The 16,504-nt window shown below is 39.5% G+C and overlaps 1 protein-coding gene across 2 annotated transcripts in view; it reads right to left on the bottom strand.

The window, feature by feature from the left end:
- KIF17 (kinesin family member 17) overlaps positions 1–16,504 on the bottom strand; it is a 360,746-nt gene that overhangs the window by 100,299 nt on the left and 243,943 nt on the right. For both annotated transcript variants that reach the window (XM_069240033.1, XM_069240034.1), the window contains exon 9: positions 5,947–6,104. In XM_069240033.1, coding sequence (XP_069096134.1) covers positions 5,947–6,104 — 158 coding nt within the window. The remainder of the gene's footprint in view (positions 1–5,946; positions 6,105–16,504) is intronic.

The following is a 16,504-nucleotide window of genomic DNA, read 5'->3' as shown; positions in this document are numbered from 1 at the left end:
ATTACCTTAAAAAGTGAAAAGTGTACATTTGTTAAATTTGTTAAATCTGACATAACTAACTTGGCTCACATAATTTTGGCCGATGGTGTGACTCAGTGAAGTCCATAGTTAATCTTACTAGCCCTCAAAAGAAAGAAGTTCAGGCTTTCTTAGGTATGGCAGAGTTTTATTCCAGATATGTACCGAATTTTGCCAAAAGGTCATGTTCCATCAGAGAGATAGTCAAAAAGGGTGCGGAGTTTCATTGGTCAGAAGAGTGTCAGGTTGAATTTGATTATATTAAACATGCTTTATCATTTGCTCAATCACTTAAGAGTTTTCAACCGGGATTACCCTACTGTATTATAACTGATGTGAGTGACAAAGGTTTGGGGTGTGTCCTTAAAAAAATCTATGATGGTAAAGAAATCACCATAGCTTTTGCTTCATGGACACTCAGAGGGGCTCAAGTGAGGTATATCACTAAAGAAAAAGAAGCCTTAACTGTTTACTGGGCCATCAAAAAATTCAAACAGTTTTTGTGGAATGTTCATTATGTTGTACAGTCAGATCTTAAACCTTTGCAAGAAGTATTTGGGAAGAATGGGTTGGATTCTATTTCATCATGTATATGCAAGTAGATAGTAGGACTGGAAGATTTTCAATTTGTAGTCAAATATATATTCCTGGATGTGAAAATAAAACAGACAATTGCTGGTCCAGGATGAGGAGTGAAAGTCTAGTAGTTGAAGATGATGAGACATCTTGGTGGGTTGATGATGAAATAAAGGTGGGATAACTGATGTTTCCATTTCACAAAAGGAGTGGATTGAGGAATTGAATAAAGATGAAGAATTGTTGAAGATCATAGCTTTGGTTGCATCAGGTGGTACTTTGGTGAAGCAGGACAATAATTAATGAAGTATGAGAAGATGATACATGAACATTCTGTCAAGAGATGTTTAATTTTGAGGGGAATGTAGGTGAATTCCTCCTGTTAGCTTGCGGGAACGTTTAATAAATCTGGCACATTCTGGACATCATGGGACATGTAAAAAGGAAAGAAAACATAAGGACCACACATTTGTGGCCTCGGATGGATTTGGTAGTGGAAAGGAAAGTCAGAGACTGTCAAGAATGTAAAGTGGCTGACAAAACATTAAAGGTTAGAACTAATCCACGGCGATAAGAGAAATTCCTACAGAGATATGGGATGAAGTGACGTTAGACTTAATGAGTCCATTAAATTGTGGATCTACATTTGACATGTATGGTAGAGTTGATGGATGCTTTATCTCGTTGGCCAGAAGTCATGGTGACCTCAGAGGTAACATCAATGACTATAGTGAAGTTCCTAACTGATGTATTCGCAAGAGAAGGGAATCCTAAATAATTACTGACAGATAATGGTGTTCAATTGGCATCTAAGATTTTCTGGAATATAGAGGTACAATACATAAGAAATGTGCTGTTTATCATCCGGAATCAAAGGTTGAACGATTTAATAGAACTCTGAAAGAAACTATTCGGATGGCAAAACAGATGAGAGTGAATTGGACAGAAATGATCAAATCCAAAATAGAAGAATATAGAGATACCCCTTATTCGACCACTGGACAATCTCCATTTGTGTTGTTTAGGAACCGCATACCCTATACTAAGGTAAGTCCGCCTTTGGTTAAAATGTGTGTTGGAGAATATAATTATATTGATGAAAAGAAAGAAATTGCCAAAAAATTGCACTTCAAGAATGAATAAAACGTATATATGATTTACGTAAATCAGTTAAAAGGGAAGAAGTGAATATGGAAGATATGGTCAAAATAAAATTAGCAACGAACATTATCATTTCAGTAAATTATAGAAAGTGATTACAGTTTTCAAAGGGGCTATCAAAGTTGATGATGGTTGTATTTGGAATATGAACAGAGTTGTGAAGTTAAATTGAGGCAGTATAGTTTCTTATAAGTTTTGTATTTTTTTGTGTTTGTTTATCTTTCTTTTAGTTTAGGGGGTGGTGTAGTATTGATATTTCTGTAAGTTATTCCCTTTCTGGTGTAATTTTCATTCTTGTAAAATAGTATATCATATGGTATGTTCCTTGCTTCCCTTCTCCTTCAGGCATGGTTGTAATGTTTGCAGTAATTATTCTAGGATGGAACTGGTGGGGAGAGAGATCAAAGAATGAAGCTGGGAGGCAGGAAGCATTGATTTGGGTGGAGATTCTTTCAAATAAAACAGATACTAATAATTATCCTGATTTGCCTCAAGACTTTTACTGGTTTTGTGATACTTACGAGCTTACTGGAGTCCCTACACTCACTTTTCAATTCCTAGTTCAGTTCATACAGTTTAGCAGTATAAAAATAGCAGACATAAAAATTTGTTAAGGGCTAAGGATTATGGCAACCCTTTGCTCACGTAGCTATGGTCATATTCTCAGCAGTAGGAGTTTTTGGGACTCACACACTAGTTGTATGTATTCTCGCTATGTAAGCAGCAAGGAATCTAAAGCCGGCATGCTTAACTGTGTGTCTATATTATAAGTAATAACTGCTTTTCCTACACCGTGATTCGTAGGTAACTTATCCCCATTCCTATGCACAACAGGAGGTGGTGAGTATAATTCATAGTTATAAAAAACAGTACACAGTTATAATAAAAACAATATTACTACTATGATATATATTATGATAATTCATAGCATTCATAGCATACTATACATAATATGATATATAAAATATATAGTAGAATATAACTATACTACATTTATATATAGTTTTATATATATATATATATATATATATATATATATATATATATATATACATATATATATATATATATACACACACACACACATAATATTTAGAATATCCACACATATTGGTGTTAAAATCTCATCTGTTAGGTCCCCATGCAGATCAAAACGCACACTCACAGATGTCTGAGTATGTATTATCTTGATCATTTTCACCAAACTAGCGTGCATGCCAAGATAATTAATTACAATATAATAATATATTTATTATAATATTTTAAACAATACATAATTATAATAAAATGGCTGAAACTAGCAATTGGCATCGCAAAGCAAAATATAGCAAAAACGTGCGGCCAACAAGAGGCACCTAGATTGACTGAAAGGGAATGGGATCTAGACTGGTGCCAAGGAGCGGAGAGAGTGATTTATAAAGGTAGGGGATGCACAAAAAAGTGGTAGATGGTATGGGGGCGTGGATGGCACACACAGGCATGGATCATGGTACATGGGGGGGATAAGGTGAAGGGGGATGGCGGGGAGAGGGGCCTGGGTGCCTCAGGTACAATGTTTTGGTCGTACAAACGCTACGGTTGTTGACTGGTGAGATTATTTATCTCCGTTTACTGGTATTGTGGGGAGACATTGTACGGAATGCAGTGTACTGTGGTGCCATGGTTTTGTACCGCCTTGGTTCAATGAAAAGAAGTTTAAAATTTTTTTTTATAATAAAACAGTTTAATTAAAACAGAGGTAAAATATGATTTTCTACCCAACACAAAGATATTTATTTTCAGGCAAGAAAGGTGTTTTGCAGTGAATGCCGAGTCAACTGAACCAGCTTACTGGCTAATACACTCTTTATAATAGGTCAAACAACAGGGTCTCTTGCAATTTGTCCTGGAAACAATACAAAAGCAACTGAAGACATAAGAAACCAATATAAAAGACACAGGGGCAGCGCAGTCCTCAGGAGTAAACTACCTTAATTTATTGATGTAACTCATGTGTGTCAATATGCGGATAGGTAGAAAAATTTACTTTTGGCTGAACAAATGTTCTTGCAACAGGACATGAGTGTTTACAGTAATTGGTGAAGGTGCATAACCATAGTTTAAAGTATGTAGACCTATTTATTTGTGTCTAATGTTGAATGTGTGAACCAATTTGAAATCAAATCTTCTTGTGGTACGGATGCTCTTTAAAATATTTCTCTAGATTATATTGCAGCACTTTGAATCATTAGAACATTAGTCTGAAAATCATGGGCTTTGATATAAAAATGTTTAAAATGTATAAAGGATAGCATGGTGTTGCCAACGGATCTAGTCAATGTTCTACTCATATTGTGTTTAGGCATAAAGTTACTGCAGAATTCATACCATTCCTTGGGGACCATTTGCCTTTCTCACGTGTAATTCAGCCCAATCCCAACAGTTTAACTAGGTTAGTATCCCTTTCATTTTTGGATATTGATTATGTTAAGAGATGTGATGTGTTTTCCATTTCCTCATGTCCCCACAGATTTCTGCCCCTATTTATGGGCATTTAACCCCATGAAGTGTACTCGTCAGTTTTACTAAATAGATCCCCGGATATTTAATTAATTTCTGTGCTCATTTCAAATGGAGTTCGTACTTTTAAAAGGGCCTTCCATTCTGGTCTGATTGATAAACTGAAAAGATCAGATTTATTGGGTTATTTTGAAAATACACACTCTAAATTTCAAGAAGGTTGGTCATAAATGGCAGAAGGGAATACCTTTGGCTAATCACCATTTCTGAGAGTAAATGTACTCTAAACTGTAACTTAAATATCCCCAACCCCGAGACCAGGGGTGAAGCCAAAATTACAAGTGTACTGTTGCTATTAGTAGATCTTTAAATGTAGGTGGAGATCGCTGCCACAGTGTTGGCGATGTCTGCCACTGTCAAGGAGATCTCCGCCCCCATGGCAGAAAGCGCCAACACTGTGAAGCGCCTTCACCGTGGTGGATATAACCCTATTAGAAAGAACAGGGACACTGATTAAGGTTTATTCATTTTTTTTTAACTAAAATATATTTATTCTATTGTAAAATATAAATAAATGTAAAATAGATCAAAATAATTATGTTTACCATAAAACTGATTAAAATAAAAAGTTAGTTACAGCACACTACTGCCTCTTCATATTAAGTATCTACTAAATAATAAGTGCAATCATTTATTTTATAAATATTATTTTTTAAGCAAAATAAAATAAAAACATCCTATCCAGCAATTCTAATTACTATATAGTAAATGTAGTTAAAAGTCTTTTTTTAATTTCAATAAAAGTTTAAAGTTTATGTTAATTATTAATTTTAAAACAAAATGTTTAATTATTAATTTTGCATAATTTGTAACACTATACATATATGCACTTGTATATTCCCACAGACACACACACACACACACACACACACACAGACACACACACATAATTTAAAAGTCAAAGCAATTAAATATTTTTTATATTGTTTCCTATGAGGTTTTATATTAAGACCATGTCTCCATTATTCCAATGTCAGTGTGGTGCAAGACTTACTCCAAGGCTGGCATGGAGTTCATTTAGTAGGGAAGGTACTCTATTTAATGTATTTGCAAAAACCCTTGTAAACATTTTTGTGTCTAAATCAATAAGCTCTATTGGACGGTAGGTGGTCTACTTATAAGACACTAATCTCCAATTTAAATCAAAATGGCACACTAATACTTCACTATTGAACCAGAAAAGAAAGCATTGCAACTTTGAGCCAAACAACAAACCAAACACACAAAATCTGATAGGAAGAACACTTGCAAATAGCCTAAACCACAGACAAGTACTCTGGGTAGCATTCCAACCCACCATTTTCTTTCCATTGTGCCCATATATGCAGAGGCCTATGGCAGGTGTGTGTCTAAAGTGGCACAGTGGACATAAATAATGGGTTGAAATGCTTCTCAGAGTGATTGTCAGAAGTTTTGTAATGGTTTAGACTATATACAAGCATTCCTCCCATCACCATTTGTGTGTCGAAACAACAAACCAACCAAATGCCCCTGGTGTTTTGCTACCAAGTGAATTTTCAGAATGTGTTAAGGAACTAGGGAACAGTCAAGAGATTATATAAATATTTTCTACACTTGTCTACAATCACAAGCTCTACATAAGGTGGCCCGTACCACCTGTAAGCTACTTACCTAGCAAGTACCAGCTCCTGATCAAGACCATGGGAATCTGTGGCTGCAGTAGGGGTATCACGAGATGTAATAGACAGTACTGCCTGCTCGTTTTCTGATGTCTCCCTCTTCATAGTTCTTATATGCTGGGGTACTTGATGATGGGCTGGGTCCAGCTGCTGAGAAACATACCAGAACTTATAAAATAAATTACTGAAGGCTGGTAAAATTGTGTAAGGAAAAGTTACATACCTCCTAGTTCTGCACTGAAAATATCTTCATTAAAGTCAAACTCTCAATAATTCCCTATTGCCAGTGTGAACCACGGAAAACCTTCTTAAGTATAGACTTAAACTTTTTGAAATGAGATCGAAGAATGCTCATCACTGAAAACTATTTTCCAAAAATCGTCAGTGGTGGCTGTCAGAGAAGTATTTTCTTTCTGAATGCTGTAGTAAAATGGATGAAAGAACTGTAGCAGAGAGTTTTAAACTTGCATCCTTTCTCAAGTAAAAAGGTTTGCCTGTGCACCAACAGCATGAAGTGCAAATGCAGTCTGGTAGGCTACCACTTATAGGAACTTAAAAAGAGGCTTGTACCAATAAGAACCTCAGAAGGAGTACAATCTCCACCCATGGCAAGAGTGGCGCTATCTACAACTTGGACACTTCCTCCAACAGATATATTATGTATGGGAGCCGCCCCTTGGTTGATTCAGACCTCGTCAGTTTTTGCCTATCTTAAGACATGGGGTCACCAGAAAGGTGTAATGGAAGGCCTCTAGGAGGTAATTACGCAACATCTATACTCACAACCTATCCTTGAAACGCTACGTTCTAAATGGCAGACTCGCATACAGAAAGATTATGACATGGAAGACTGGTCAGACGTAACAGACGTCCTGGGCAGGGGTACTCGAGAAGCCCAAATGAAATTCTGTCTCTTTGAGATAATCCATGACTGGTACTGGACCCCTGCAAAATTACACAGAGCAGGACTTCTACCACATGCGCACTGCTGGCGCTGCTCAGAGACCCGATGCGACTTGCTCCACGTCATATGTGACTGTCCATCGGTCCAGCCCTTGTGGGAAGTGGTGGGTTACACCGTAGATGGTTCTTTACTGCTCCGGTCACTGCTCTCCCCTCTCTCATACTCCTACACGATACAGGACCTCTCCCCGCCCTGTCACGACAGCAACAGAGGATACTCCTTACGGCGCTAGCAACAGCAAAGATAGGCCTCCTCCGCAACTGGAGGTTGACTGTTTCCCCTGCCCTGGAAGAGTGGATTGCGGCAATGGTTTGGGTAGCCCCATACGAATGTGTCATTTATAACTTACAGGACCAGGCAGCCCTATTTAATCAGGTATGGACTCCCTTCCTCACAGGGGCACCATGGACCACTCACTAACGACCACCCTCACTCTTCGTCCCTATCCGTCACTGTTGCCATAGCTGTGACATCAGCCCCCCTCCACAGCCTCTTCCTCCCCGTCTTCCACCCATTCCACTCCTTCCTCCCCCTCACATCTCCCTCTTACCACCCCAAATCCCCTTCATTCAGACAGAACAGACAGCGCGTTAGGTGCCCTCCAGCCCTGGATCATTGTCATTGTACTCCCCATTCACCTCTATCCCCCCCCACCATGTATTTGTCACTCTTCAAATTACACCTCTTCTCTCTGTGATCTCCTTCTTCCCTGAAACCTAATATTTGCATCTGTAACCCCCCTCATTAAGCCATTCCCTCCCTCACCACCCAGTCCCCTCTTCTCCAAGCTACCCCTCTTCAGCAAAACGGACTATTCTACCCTGCACCCACCATATCCCCTATATCCTTCCAATGTAGCGAAATACAGAGCTTCAGCTTCATTACGCTTACCATCACTTGGACAACAGTATACTACCCTTCTATAGCCCGCTACCCCCCGAATGCGTTCTCTTCCCTAACTGTCAACAACTCCCTTACGTCAGTTTCTCTGCCCCTTTCCCTCCCCCTTTTTCTTTCTCCTCCTGCTTCTTTTTTTCTTCTTTCCTTCATCTCCTCCCTCCATACCAAGTGCCCTCTATCAGCTCTGATGCGGGTCACCTGTGCTGCAAACGAGAAGTAATGACCCGATAAACACCCCGGCGATGGTTGTTATTCCCCGCATTATCTGCACTCTTCCCAGACTCAACTATGCCAGAAAAAATAAAACACTCATCTATAGCCCTCCTCAGTCCTCTCCCATTATGGCTCATGGCCTTCAGCATCTAGCATTGACCCAAAAGACAGATAATCCAGCCTACACATTGACTATAGATCCACAGATATACTGCTCGGTTGTTATGAAGGGCAATATTTCATAAGGACTATCCAGAACCCTCCGGCAAGATAGTATCTAGGATGCTACCCACCAGCTGCGATGCGCAGCTACCTAATTTCAAGATTATTCAACCTCTGCTCCCTCACCCCTCTTTCTTTCTCTCTCTCTTTTCTTTTTCTTATTTCCCTTTCCCAATAACCGCCTCTCCACAATGGTTTAAAAAGTTACTGATTGCATTTATCATTCACTAAAAACGCCGTGGTGTATTCTAATCTGTTCTAAATCTGTACAGTTTTTGAACTATTGCAATTCTCTAATAAATTTCTTTTTTTTAAAAGAACCCCAGAAAGACCCTATTCCACAATGCACTGTAGTGGCAGTTTGCATGCAAGTGTCAGGTCTTATTTACGTAAAGTTAAAAGCAGACTTGCCCTGGCGGCTGGGGAGGAGGGAGGATCGTTTATGACTTCAATGAAGATATCTATGATGCAGAACTAGTATTACAGGTATATAACTTTTCCTTCTGCATTGTAGGATCTTCACTGATAGTCAAATGCTGAATAGAGTAGCAAGCTAAAGAAAAAAAAAAATCCACAGTGGCTGTTAGATTTATGTGTGTGTGTTTTTTTACATATGCTAACTGTTCCATACCCTGCAATCAGCAATTCTCAAGCCCCACAAAAAATTAATATGGAGTTATTTAAACAGATTCTGCAAAGTTTCCTGTCCGAACTTTGCAGAAGGCTGAGTGTCTGTGTCTAGACAACAATGTCTTGAAAAAGTACATACAGGCCTTAAAGTGGTTGCCTTACAGATATCTATGATGGGGACTTGTCTGGACCAAGCTATAGTAGCTGCCTTTGCTTTTGTGTACTTTGGGTTTACCTGGCAACTTTGTTTGTTAGCACTTTGGTAGCAGAAAAAAACACATGAAAATATCCACCTTGATATGGATTATTTCTAAGCCGCCAAACCTTCTTGCAAAGGACTGTAATTTATAAAAAGGTGGTTCAATTTCCTAATACCCTTTGACGTGTCCAAAGAGAATTGCAGCACCTGACTTAACATCAAGAGAATGTAGAGTTCTTTCGGCTGCTGTGGTAGGGTTAGGGAAAAAAGTATGGAGTGTGATAGATTGGTTAATATGAAAATCTTAAACGACGTTAGGTAGAAATGAAGGATATGCAAAACCTCTCTGCTATGAGAGAAAACTGTGAAAGGTTCTGAGGATGACAAAGCGTGCAACTCACTAACTTTACGTGCAGAGGTTATGGGGATCAAAAAAGCAGTTTTTCATGATAAATGTTGCTGAGTTGATCTATACATGAGTTTGATGGTAGGCCTATCAGCTTTGCAACTCCCAAGGAGGAAAAGGTCTTCTGACTAGAAGAAACACTTTCTTTAGTCCTTCTAAAAAATGCAGTAGCTGCTGCTAAGTGGACCTTGATGGAGGAGAACTGCAGACATAACCTGGCCAGATAAACCAAGGACAGGAGAATAACATTCTCTTGTACTGCAATAGGGTAATGTGCATTGATATGGTATTAGAAACGTTTCCATTTGAGGGCATAACCTGACTGTGCTAACGGTGCTAACGGTCTCTTTGATTCTTTAAGAATGTTAATACAATTGTCAGGAAGATTTAGTTAAACATATTGAGTGATTTCAGGAGCCATGCTGCCAAATTAAAGAACTGGATAGTGGGATGCTGAATTTTGCCCTGAAGCCTGGATAGGAGATCCAGCCAGAGTGGAAGGCGCCTGTTACGTACTATGGAAAATTGCAGGAGATCCGTGTACCTCCGTTGTCTTGGCCAATACAGTGCAATTAGAATCTTTCTGATGTTTGACTTCTGCAGTTTCTGGATTACACGCGGTGTGTGTGGAATCGGTGTAAAGGTACAGACAAATGGAGCCGAGCAACTGATAGAAAGGGCATTTCCCAGAGACTGTGGTTCTGGAGCCCTTAAGGCGAAGTCTCAGCATTTTTGTTCTGTGCTGTGGTGAATAAATCTAACATTGGAGTACCCCATTCCTTGAAGATGTCACTTACTACCCACTTGTGATTGTCTTTCTGAAAACGAATGAGGAAGTCTGCTTCTACATTTTGGATTCCTGGAATGTAAAAGGCTGTTAGCAAATTTTGGCTTGCCAGTGACCAATGCCAGATTGTCTGAGCTTGGAATGATAATTGTCTTGGTCTTGTTCCATCCTATTTGTTCATATAATACATTGCAATGATATTGTCTGTTTGAATCATGAGGACTTTGAAGTGAGAGATGAAAGAAAGGCTTTGAGAGCCATATGTACTGCTTTGAATTCAAACAAGTTGATGTGGTAAGGCGTGTCTGTACTTTTTCAGGCCCCTTGGCGTGGCAGATTTCACTGTAGCTGGCCTAAGGATCGTTTCCTCAGCTATGCTGATTACACCAGGAAGAAGGGGAAAGAGAGGTCTTGGTGCATATCTTGGCTGCAGTGTTTCCAGGATCACCAATACTGTAGGCTGTGGTGCATCTACACTTATGTTTAGGTTGGTGGCACCCTAACGCGTCCTGAAAAGTCATAATGTCACCCTCAGTGGAAATTCTAGCATGTGATTGAGGAGGTGAAGTCGGGGTATATGAAGAATGAGTTGACGTTGAATAAGGCAATCTTCATCTGGACCATGAGGGGATGATTGAGGCTCTGTCGGAAGGTGACCTTAGTGGTGGAGTTTTAACTGGAGCTTTCCATACTGATGACATGGAAGTGGCTCCTGAAAACCTCTTCACAAGAGACAGGTTCAAAGGGTGTAGTGGGACCTATAGCTGGTCATCAGCTGGTATTTTGGGCCTAATAGGTGGAAGGGTCATATCCATTTGGGCCTCTGGGGGTCTCAGACTGCTGAGAGATGGAGGAATGTGATGAAGGTGACCTGGATGAGTCAATAGGTCTGGAAAGACTCACTTGAGGCATCCTCAGTGTCGAGAGACGTAGACATGACTTTTTTGGTGGAAACGGCATCGCAGAATGTGAAAAATGCCTTTTTGACACTGAATAAGGTTTTGACTTCAACGTTGTGTGATGGGACTTCGATGTTGAACAGTGACTTCTTGACATCAATTGGTGACTTGACATAGAACAAGAATATGGTGGTGGTAAAGGTGGCGCTGTCGTAGTCTTCAGCATCGATGACAGCAATGGCAATGTTGCCGCTGACTTGGACGTTGAGCAGTGATGGGGTAGCTCCAACGTTAACACCTCTCTGGAAGAAAAAGATGGGGCCAAACCTCTCAATGGTAAAGTCAATGTTCTTGATGTCAATGAATGAAGTCAATGAGTGCGATATCGATGGTGATGTCGAGAAGGAGATTATTTGTCCTTGGATCTTCTTTTCTGGGAGTCTTTACCTGATTTTTCACGCTTTTCTGCCACAGGCTCAGAGGAAGATCTTTCCATTCTTCTCCTTTTCTGACTCTCCTGCTGTTCTTTTATTTCTTGCATCAAACCATGCAGTCTGATGTCCTCTCTGTCCTTACGCATCCTTTTTGAATTTCTTTGGCAAATATCACATGCTTTTGTTTGGTGCGAAGGTGAAAGAAGCATCACACAGACTTTATCATCATCAGACCTCGCCTTCTTTCTTCCACAGGTTGGACATTTGGTGAATAAAAAACAATTTCTGACTAAAACATTCAGTCAGAAACAAGAAAAAATGTCTGTTCTCAACAAAAAAGATGTTAATTTGTCAAGTAACTTGCCTTTTAAAAGGCTAAATGGAAAAATAAACAATTATTCAAAGGTGTGAAGACACCATAGTTTTTCAGAGATCCTGCCTGAAGGAGTCAGAACAAATAACTGATACTCACAGGCAAACTGCCACTACACTATAGTGTGGAATATTGTCCTTCTGAGGCTCTTAAAGGTACAGGCCTCTTTATAAGTTCTATCAGTGGTAGCCCATCAGGCTGCATTTTCTCTTCATGCAGCTGGTGCATTGCAGACCTTGTTTCCATGACAAAAAGAGCAAGTTAAAAAGTCTCTGTTACAGTTCTTTCATCCTTTCTTCTACAGCATTCAGAAGGCAAATACATATGACAACCTACATTGAGGATTTAAGGAACACAGTTTTCAGTGATGAGCATTCTTCAATCTCATTTCCCTAAGTTCAAGTAAATATTTAAGAAAGTGTTCAGAAGTCTGAGCTTGCAGCAGAAAATTATTCAGCGTTTTTGACTATCACTAAAGATCCTACGATGCAGAGAAAGGTTATTTCAGGCAAGTTGCTTTGGGTGAAGAGTGACAAGTGTACAAAACAATAGGGAATCTCCTGCTCTGTGTGGGAGTATGGGGATCTGCTTCATCATATGCATTGTTCAGTGTTTATGCACGATCTCAGTGTGAGTTACTGAGAACACCAGGAGTGGGCTATCATGCTTATGCAGGGGACATTTAACTATCAAGGATACTCCCAACAAGATGATCGCTGAAGTATTACTGCAGTGGTTGACAGAACAGGTTACTGTTTACTAAAGGAAAACAGATTCTGAAAACCAGCCCAAAGACTGCTGTCACATATATCACAGTTTTAAACTGCCATGCCTAGCCAAGGTCTTATAATTGTAGTCTGAGGAACTTTCACCATCCTAAAGCTGAATTGTGAGCTCAGTGCCAATTAGTTTATTGTTTGTGATAGCACCAAGACCACTAGTAGCAGAGTAAGGAAAGCTCACCCACTTGGGACCAGGAACTTCCGTGCTCACTGATATTTCCTAACCTCTCTGTAGCGTTCAACACTTTCAACAGTAGAAGCTTACTGCACCCTCTTTTGGAAGCCACGCCTGAAGACCGGCAAGTGCTGAACTGGTTTTAATCTTCCCTGTCCAATAGCATTCACCAACTGAGGACAGCCACAAACACAGCTATTCTCAGACACCAACATAACCACTAAGTTTGTGCCAGAGACGTCCCTGTTATATATTCTGTACAAAATCTACCCATCCCCACCAGCTCAGAAACTGTGAAATATATTACCTTGAATAGCACATGGCCTATACTCAATTATGCTAGACTACCTATGAGAATTGTTCCGACACTGGCAACCTACTGGATGCTTAGTTAAGGATGACCTCCAAAAACTATTCAGTTTTCCAAGAAGATATTAACAAGTGAAAAAGAGGTCGATCCATGCATATCCAAGACTTATCATTTTTGAATTCCTCTGTTTTGAAATAAGCTACATGGAAATCTCATGAGCAGTGAAGGCACAACAACTATCAAGCAAGGGAATCCAGACTTTAAACATACAGACCTCTTATCCCTATGTTTTCCTCTCACACAACCAAAATGCACAGACGTAAAACAAAAAAAGAAATAAGATCATATTGGATTACAAAATAATACTATTATGCTACATACTTAGCAAAAATGTTGGAGCCATTCTGGATAAACATCTGTGTGCTGAAGTAAAATCTCGTGAGCTAGAGTTTTTGTTTTTACTTTTTGTTCTCCACTCATCAAACACTTTACTGGACAAGAAGACTTTCAGCTAGCAATTTAAACATGTGCTACACCATGATTAACATGTATTTAAACAATGTGACATGTATAAAAGTCTGTTGATTTTCAAGTTTCTGACATGGGCTTACCCTGTTATACCTAAAATACTGACCACTTCCCACAGCCCCTGGAAACATTTTTATCATAAAGATTACCCCTAGGAATACTACAATTGTATGGTTGTACACTAGGAAGCCGATCTTTTGCAATGAGCCAGTCTTTTGCAATGAGTCACCCCACCTCATGAAATACATTTCCAGTTTATATTTGCTACGTTTCAACTTCAGCAAATTTTACTGGTTGCTTCAAGATAGTTGTTTAGAGAAGGCATATAACCCTGAGAGGGTGACAATGTTACTTTTCGTCATACTCTTCTTACTCCAGGAGAGTGATAATAATAATAAAGAAAATGATGAAATTTACATTACAAGAGTGGAAGGGAGATACACAGGGCCTCTAGGTATTAATCATGGGATGGCTAAATGATACACCAATGATGCAGTTCATATATGGCTCAAATGTAGACATTCCAGAGTTATTTGAAGAGCTTAAACTACAATTCTACAAATATGGGGTGATTTCTATTCTGTGGGATGGGGGGGTTAATTTGATCCTCTCACTGTCACTAGATAGATCATCAGTGGCCAATAGACAGACGAAAAACTAGGGCAAGAATCTAAGCAGCAAGAGTTAGAATATGGAAAACATAAAGAGCTGTCAATATTGGCCAAGTTACAAGAAAACCTGGGAAAATTCAGAAAGACAGCAGGCAGGGAAGTGTTGTGATTGGGGAAGCAGGTGTGAGACTGGGCATGCTGAGGGGGACAGACCCAGAAGAACACTCATCTTGGTATTAAAAGCGATGTGAAAGCGGGGTGAAACTGCACAGCTTACCATTATAATGAATGGCGGTGGGAAAATTACACTGGCAATGGCTGATATTCTCGCCGTATTCGGGCAACACAATAAAGTCCAATACTGCTTCAAACAATTATGCTAAAGTTGGAACTCCCGGAGCAATCCCGCTTCATACCCTAGCAGTCGACGGCACTTAACCGTTGCATGCTGATGACAGTGCTTCATATAGTAGATCTGGAATTATGGGCTGTAGAGCTCCATGTGGAGAACGCATTTGATGCTTTAGAATGGACATAAATGCAGGAAGTATTAAGACGCATGGGTCAAGGAGGAATTGTTTGAGTTCAGTCAACCTCTCTATACAAACCCATGTGCTATGGTCAAGATGAATGGAGTGCAATTCATCGTGTTCTTCATTGGCAGTGGCACATGTCACTGTTTCCCTTTATTTTCGCCCTATTCATCAAACCAATGGACTGCTGGCTAAGCTACAACCATGTCTGTAGAGGGACAAACGTTAGTCCAGATCCCTAGTGTAGTTACATGTCAATGGCATTATTTAGTATATACAAGACCCTGCAAAAAATATGGACCTATAATCTGAGATGCTACCCGGATTGGAGTTTATTATGGATTACCAATCAACTGGGATAAATCTCAGGAGTTCCCACTGGCTGATACAGTGAAGTACAGGGAGGGAAAGTACTATCTCAGATGGAGCCCTGACGGTGTAAATTATCTCAAACTATATGCCACCGAGGAAATTTTAGACTTGATGAGGAAAACTTTGAGGGGGCTTCAGAAGAGGCTATATTACAAGCTGACCCTTAGATAAGACACCACTTATCAAAACTGTCTCGAATGTCAATAATCATGATGGTGTTATTACCAAACCTGTTATATCTGTTTGTTAACATTCCTATACCATAGTGAAAGAGTTTTTCCAGCATCTCCAGCAGTTACTGGTCTGGGGGCTGCCCAACCCTACTTCAAATGGTCAGTACTCACGAGGCCCATGATAAGAGGATGACTAGGAGTGTTGGAGCCCTTTTTGTATTACTTATGGAAAATATCCTAAAGGTGATCAGCAGACTGAGCGCCTTGGTATTACTGTTGGACAAGAGGAGGGATGCAACACAGTGGATGGCCCTATGGCCCCCACAATCAAAGTGTGGCTTAGAGAAATGGCATATTGTAGCACAAAGATGGATAAATATTGTCAATAGTACATATCAAGGCACACCCAAGAGACTTCTGGCAACCATACAGACCTATATGTGCAGTTAGGAAGCAGAGTTACATATGGAAAATAAGGGCTTATATAGTCAGTAGAGTGTGGAAGGGGGGTATTATGAAAACTGATATGTAAATTATGGAATGTGACTGTTTCATTAGTAATACATGAGATGTAATTTCCCGAATGTTTGTGACAAGTGTTTAAAATCATATAGAAAGGCCTACAAATGCATACATTTATTAAGTCTTATAGTCATATTGGTTTCTCTTTCTCTTTTTCTTTCCATTTTAGGATTAAAAAAGTACGACATTTGCACTAAGACCCCTTAAGGTTATATAATATACTGTCCTCATCCCAAAGTGAAAAATACCTTGTTCAGCGACATTTAAGGCAAATCATTAAACGGGAAGCCTCAAATTTCTCCAAGGAAAACTTCAGCTTTTAAACATCACAAGGATTAGTCAGTCCAATTTAAAAAGAAAAGCATAAAATAAAGAGAGTATCTGCCAGAAACTAGAAAGGCAAAAACTGTCAACAGTGTACAGTCAAAAGAACAAGATAAAGCAACCGGAATGTAGGTGACAAAGGATTATAACATTTCCAAAAGATAGTATTCTTAAAAATTAAAAGTAGAACAAA

The sequence above is a fragment of the Pleurodeles waltl genome, chromosome 6, assembly GCF_031143425.1.
Source record: "Pleurodeles waltl isolate 20211129_DDA chromosome 6, aPleWal1.hap1.20221129, whole genome shotgun sequence".
NCBI classification, from domain to species: Eukaryota; Metazoa; Chordata; class Amphibia; order Caudata; family Salamandridae; genus Pleurodeles; species Pleurodeles waltl.
This window is presented reverse-complemented; position numbering and strand designations above follow the sequence as displayed.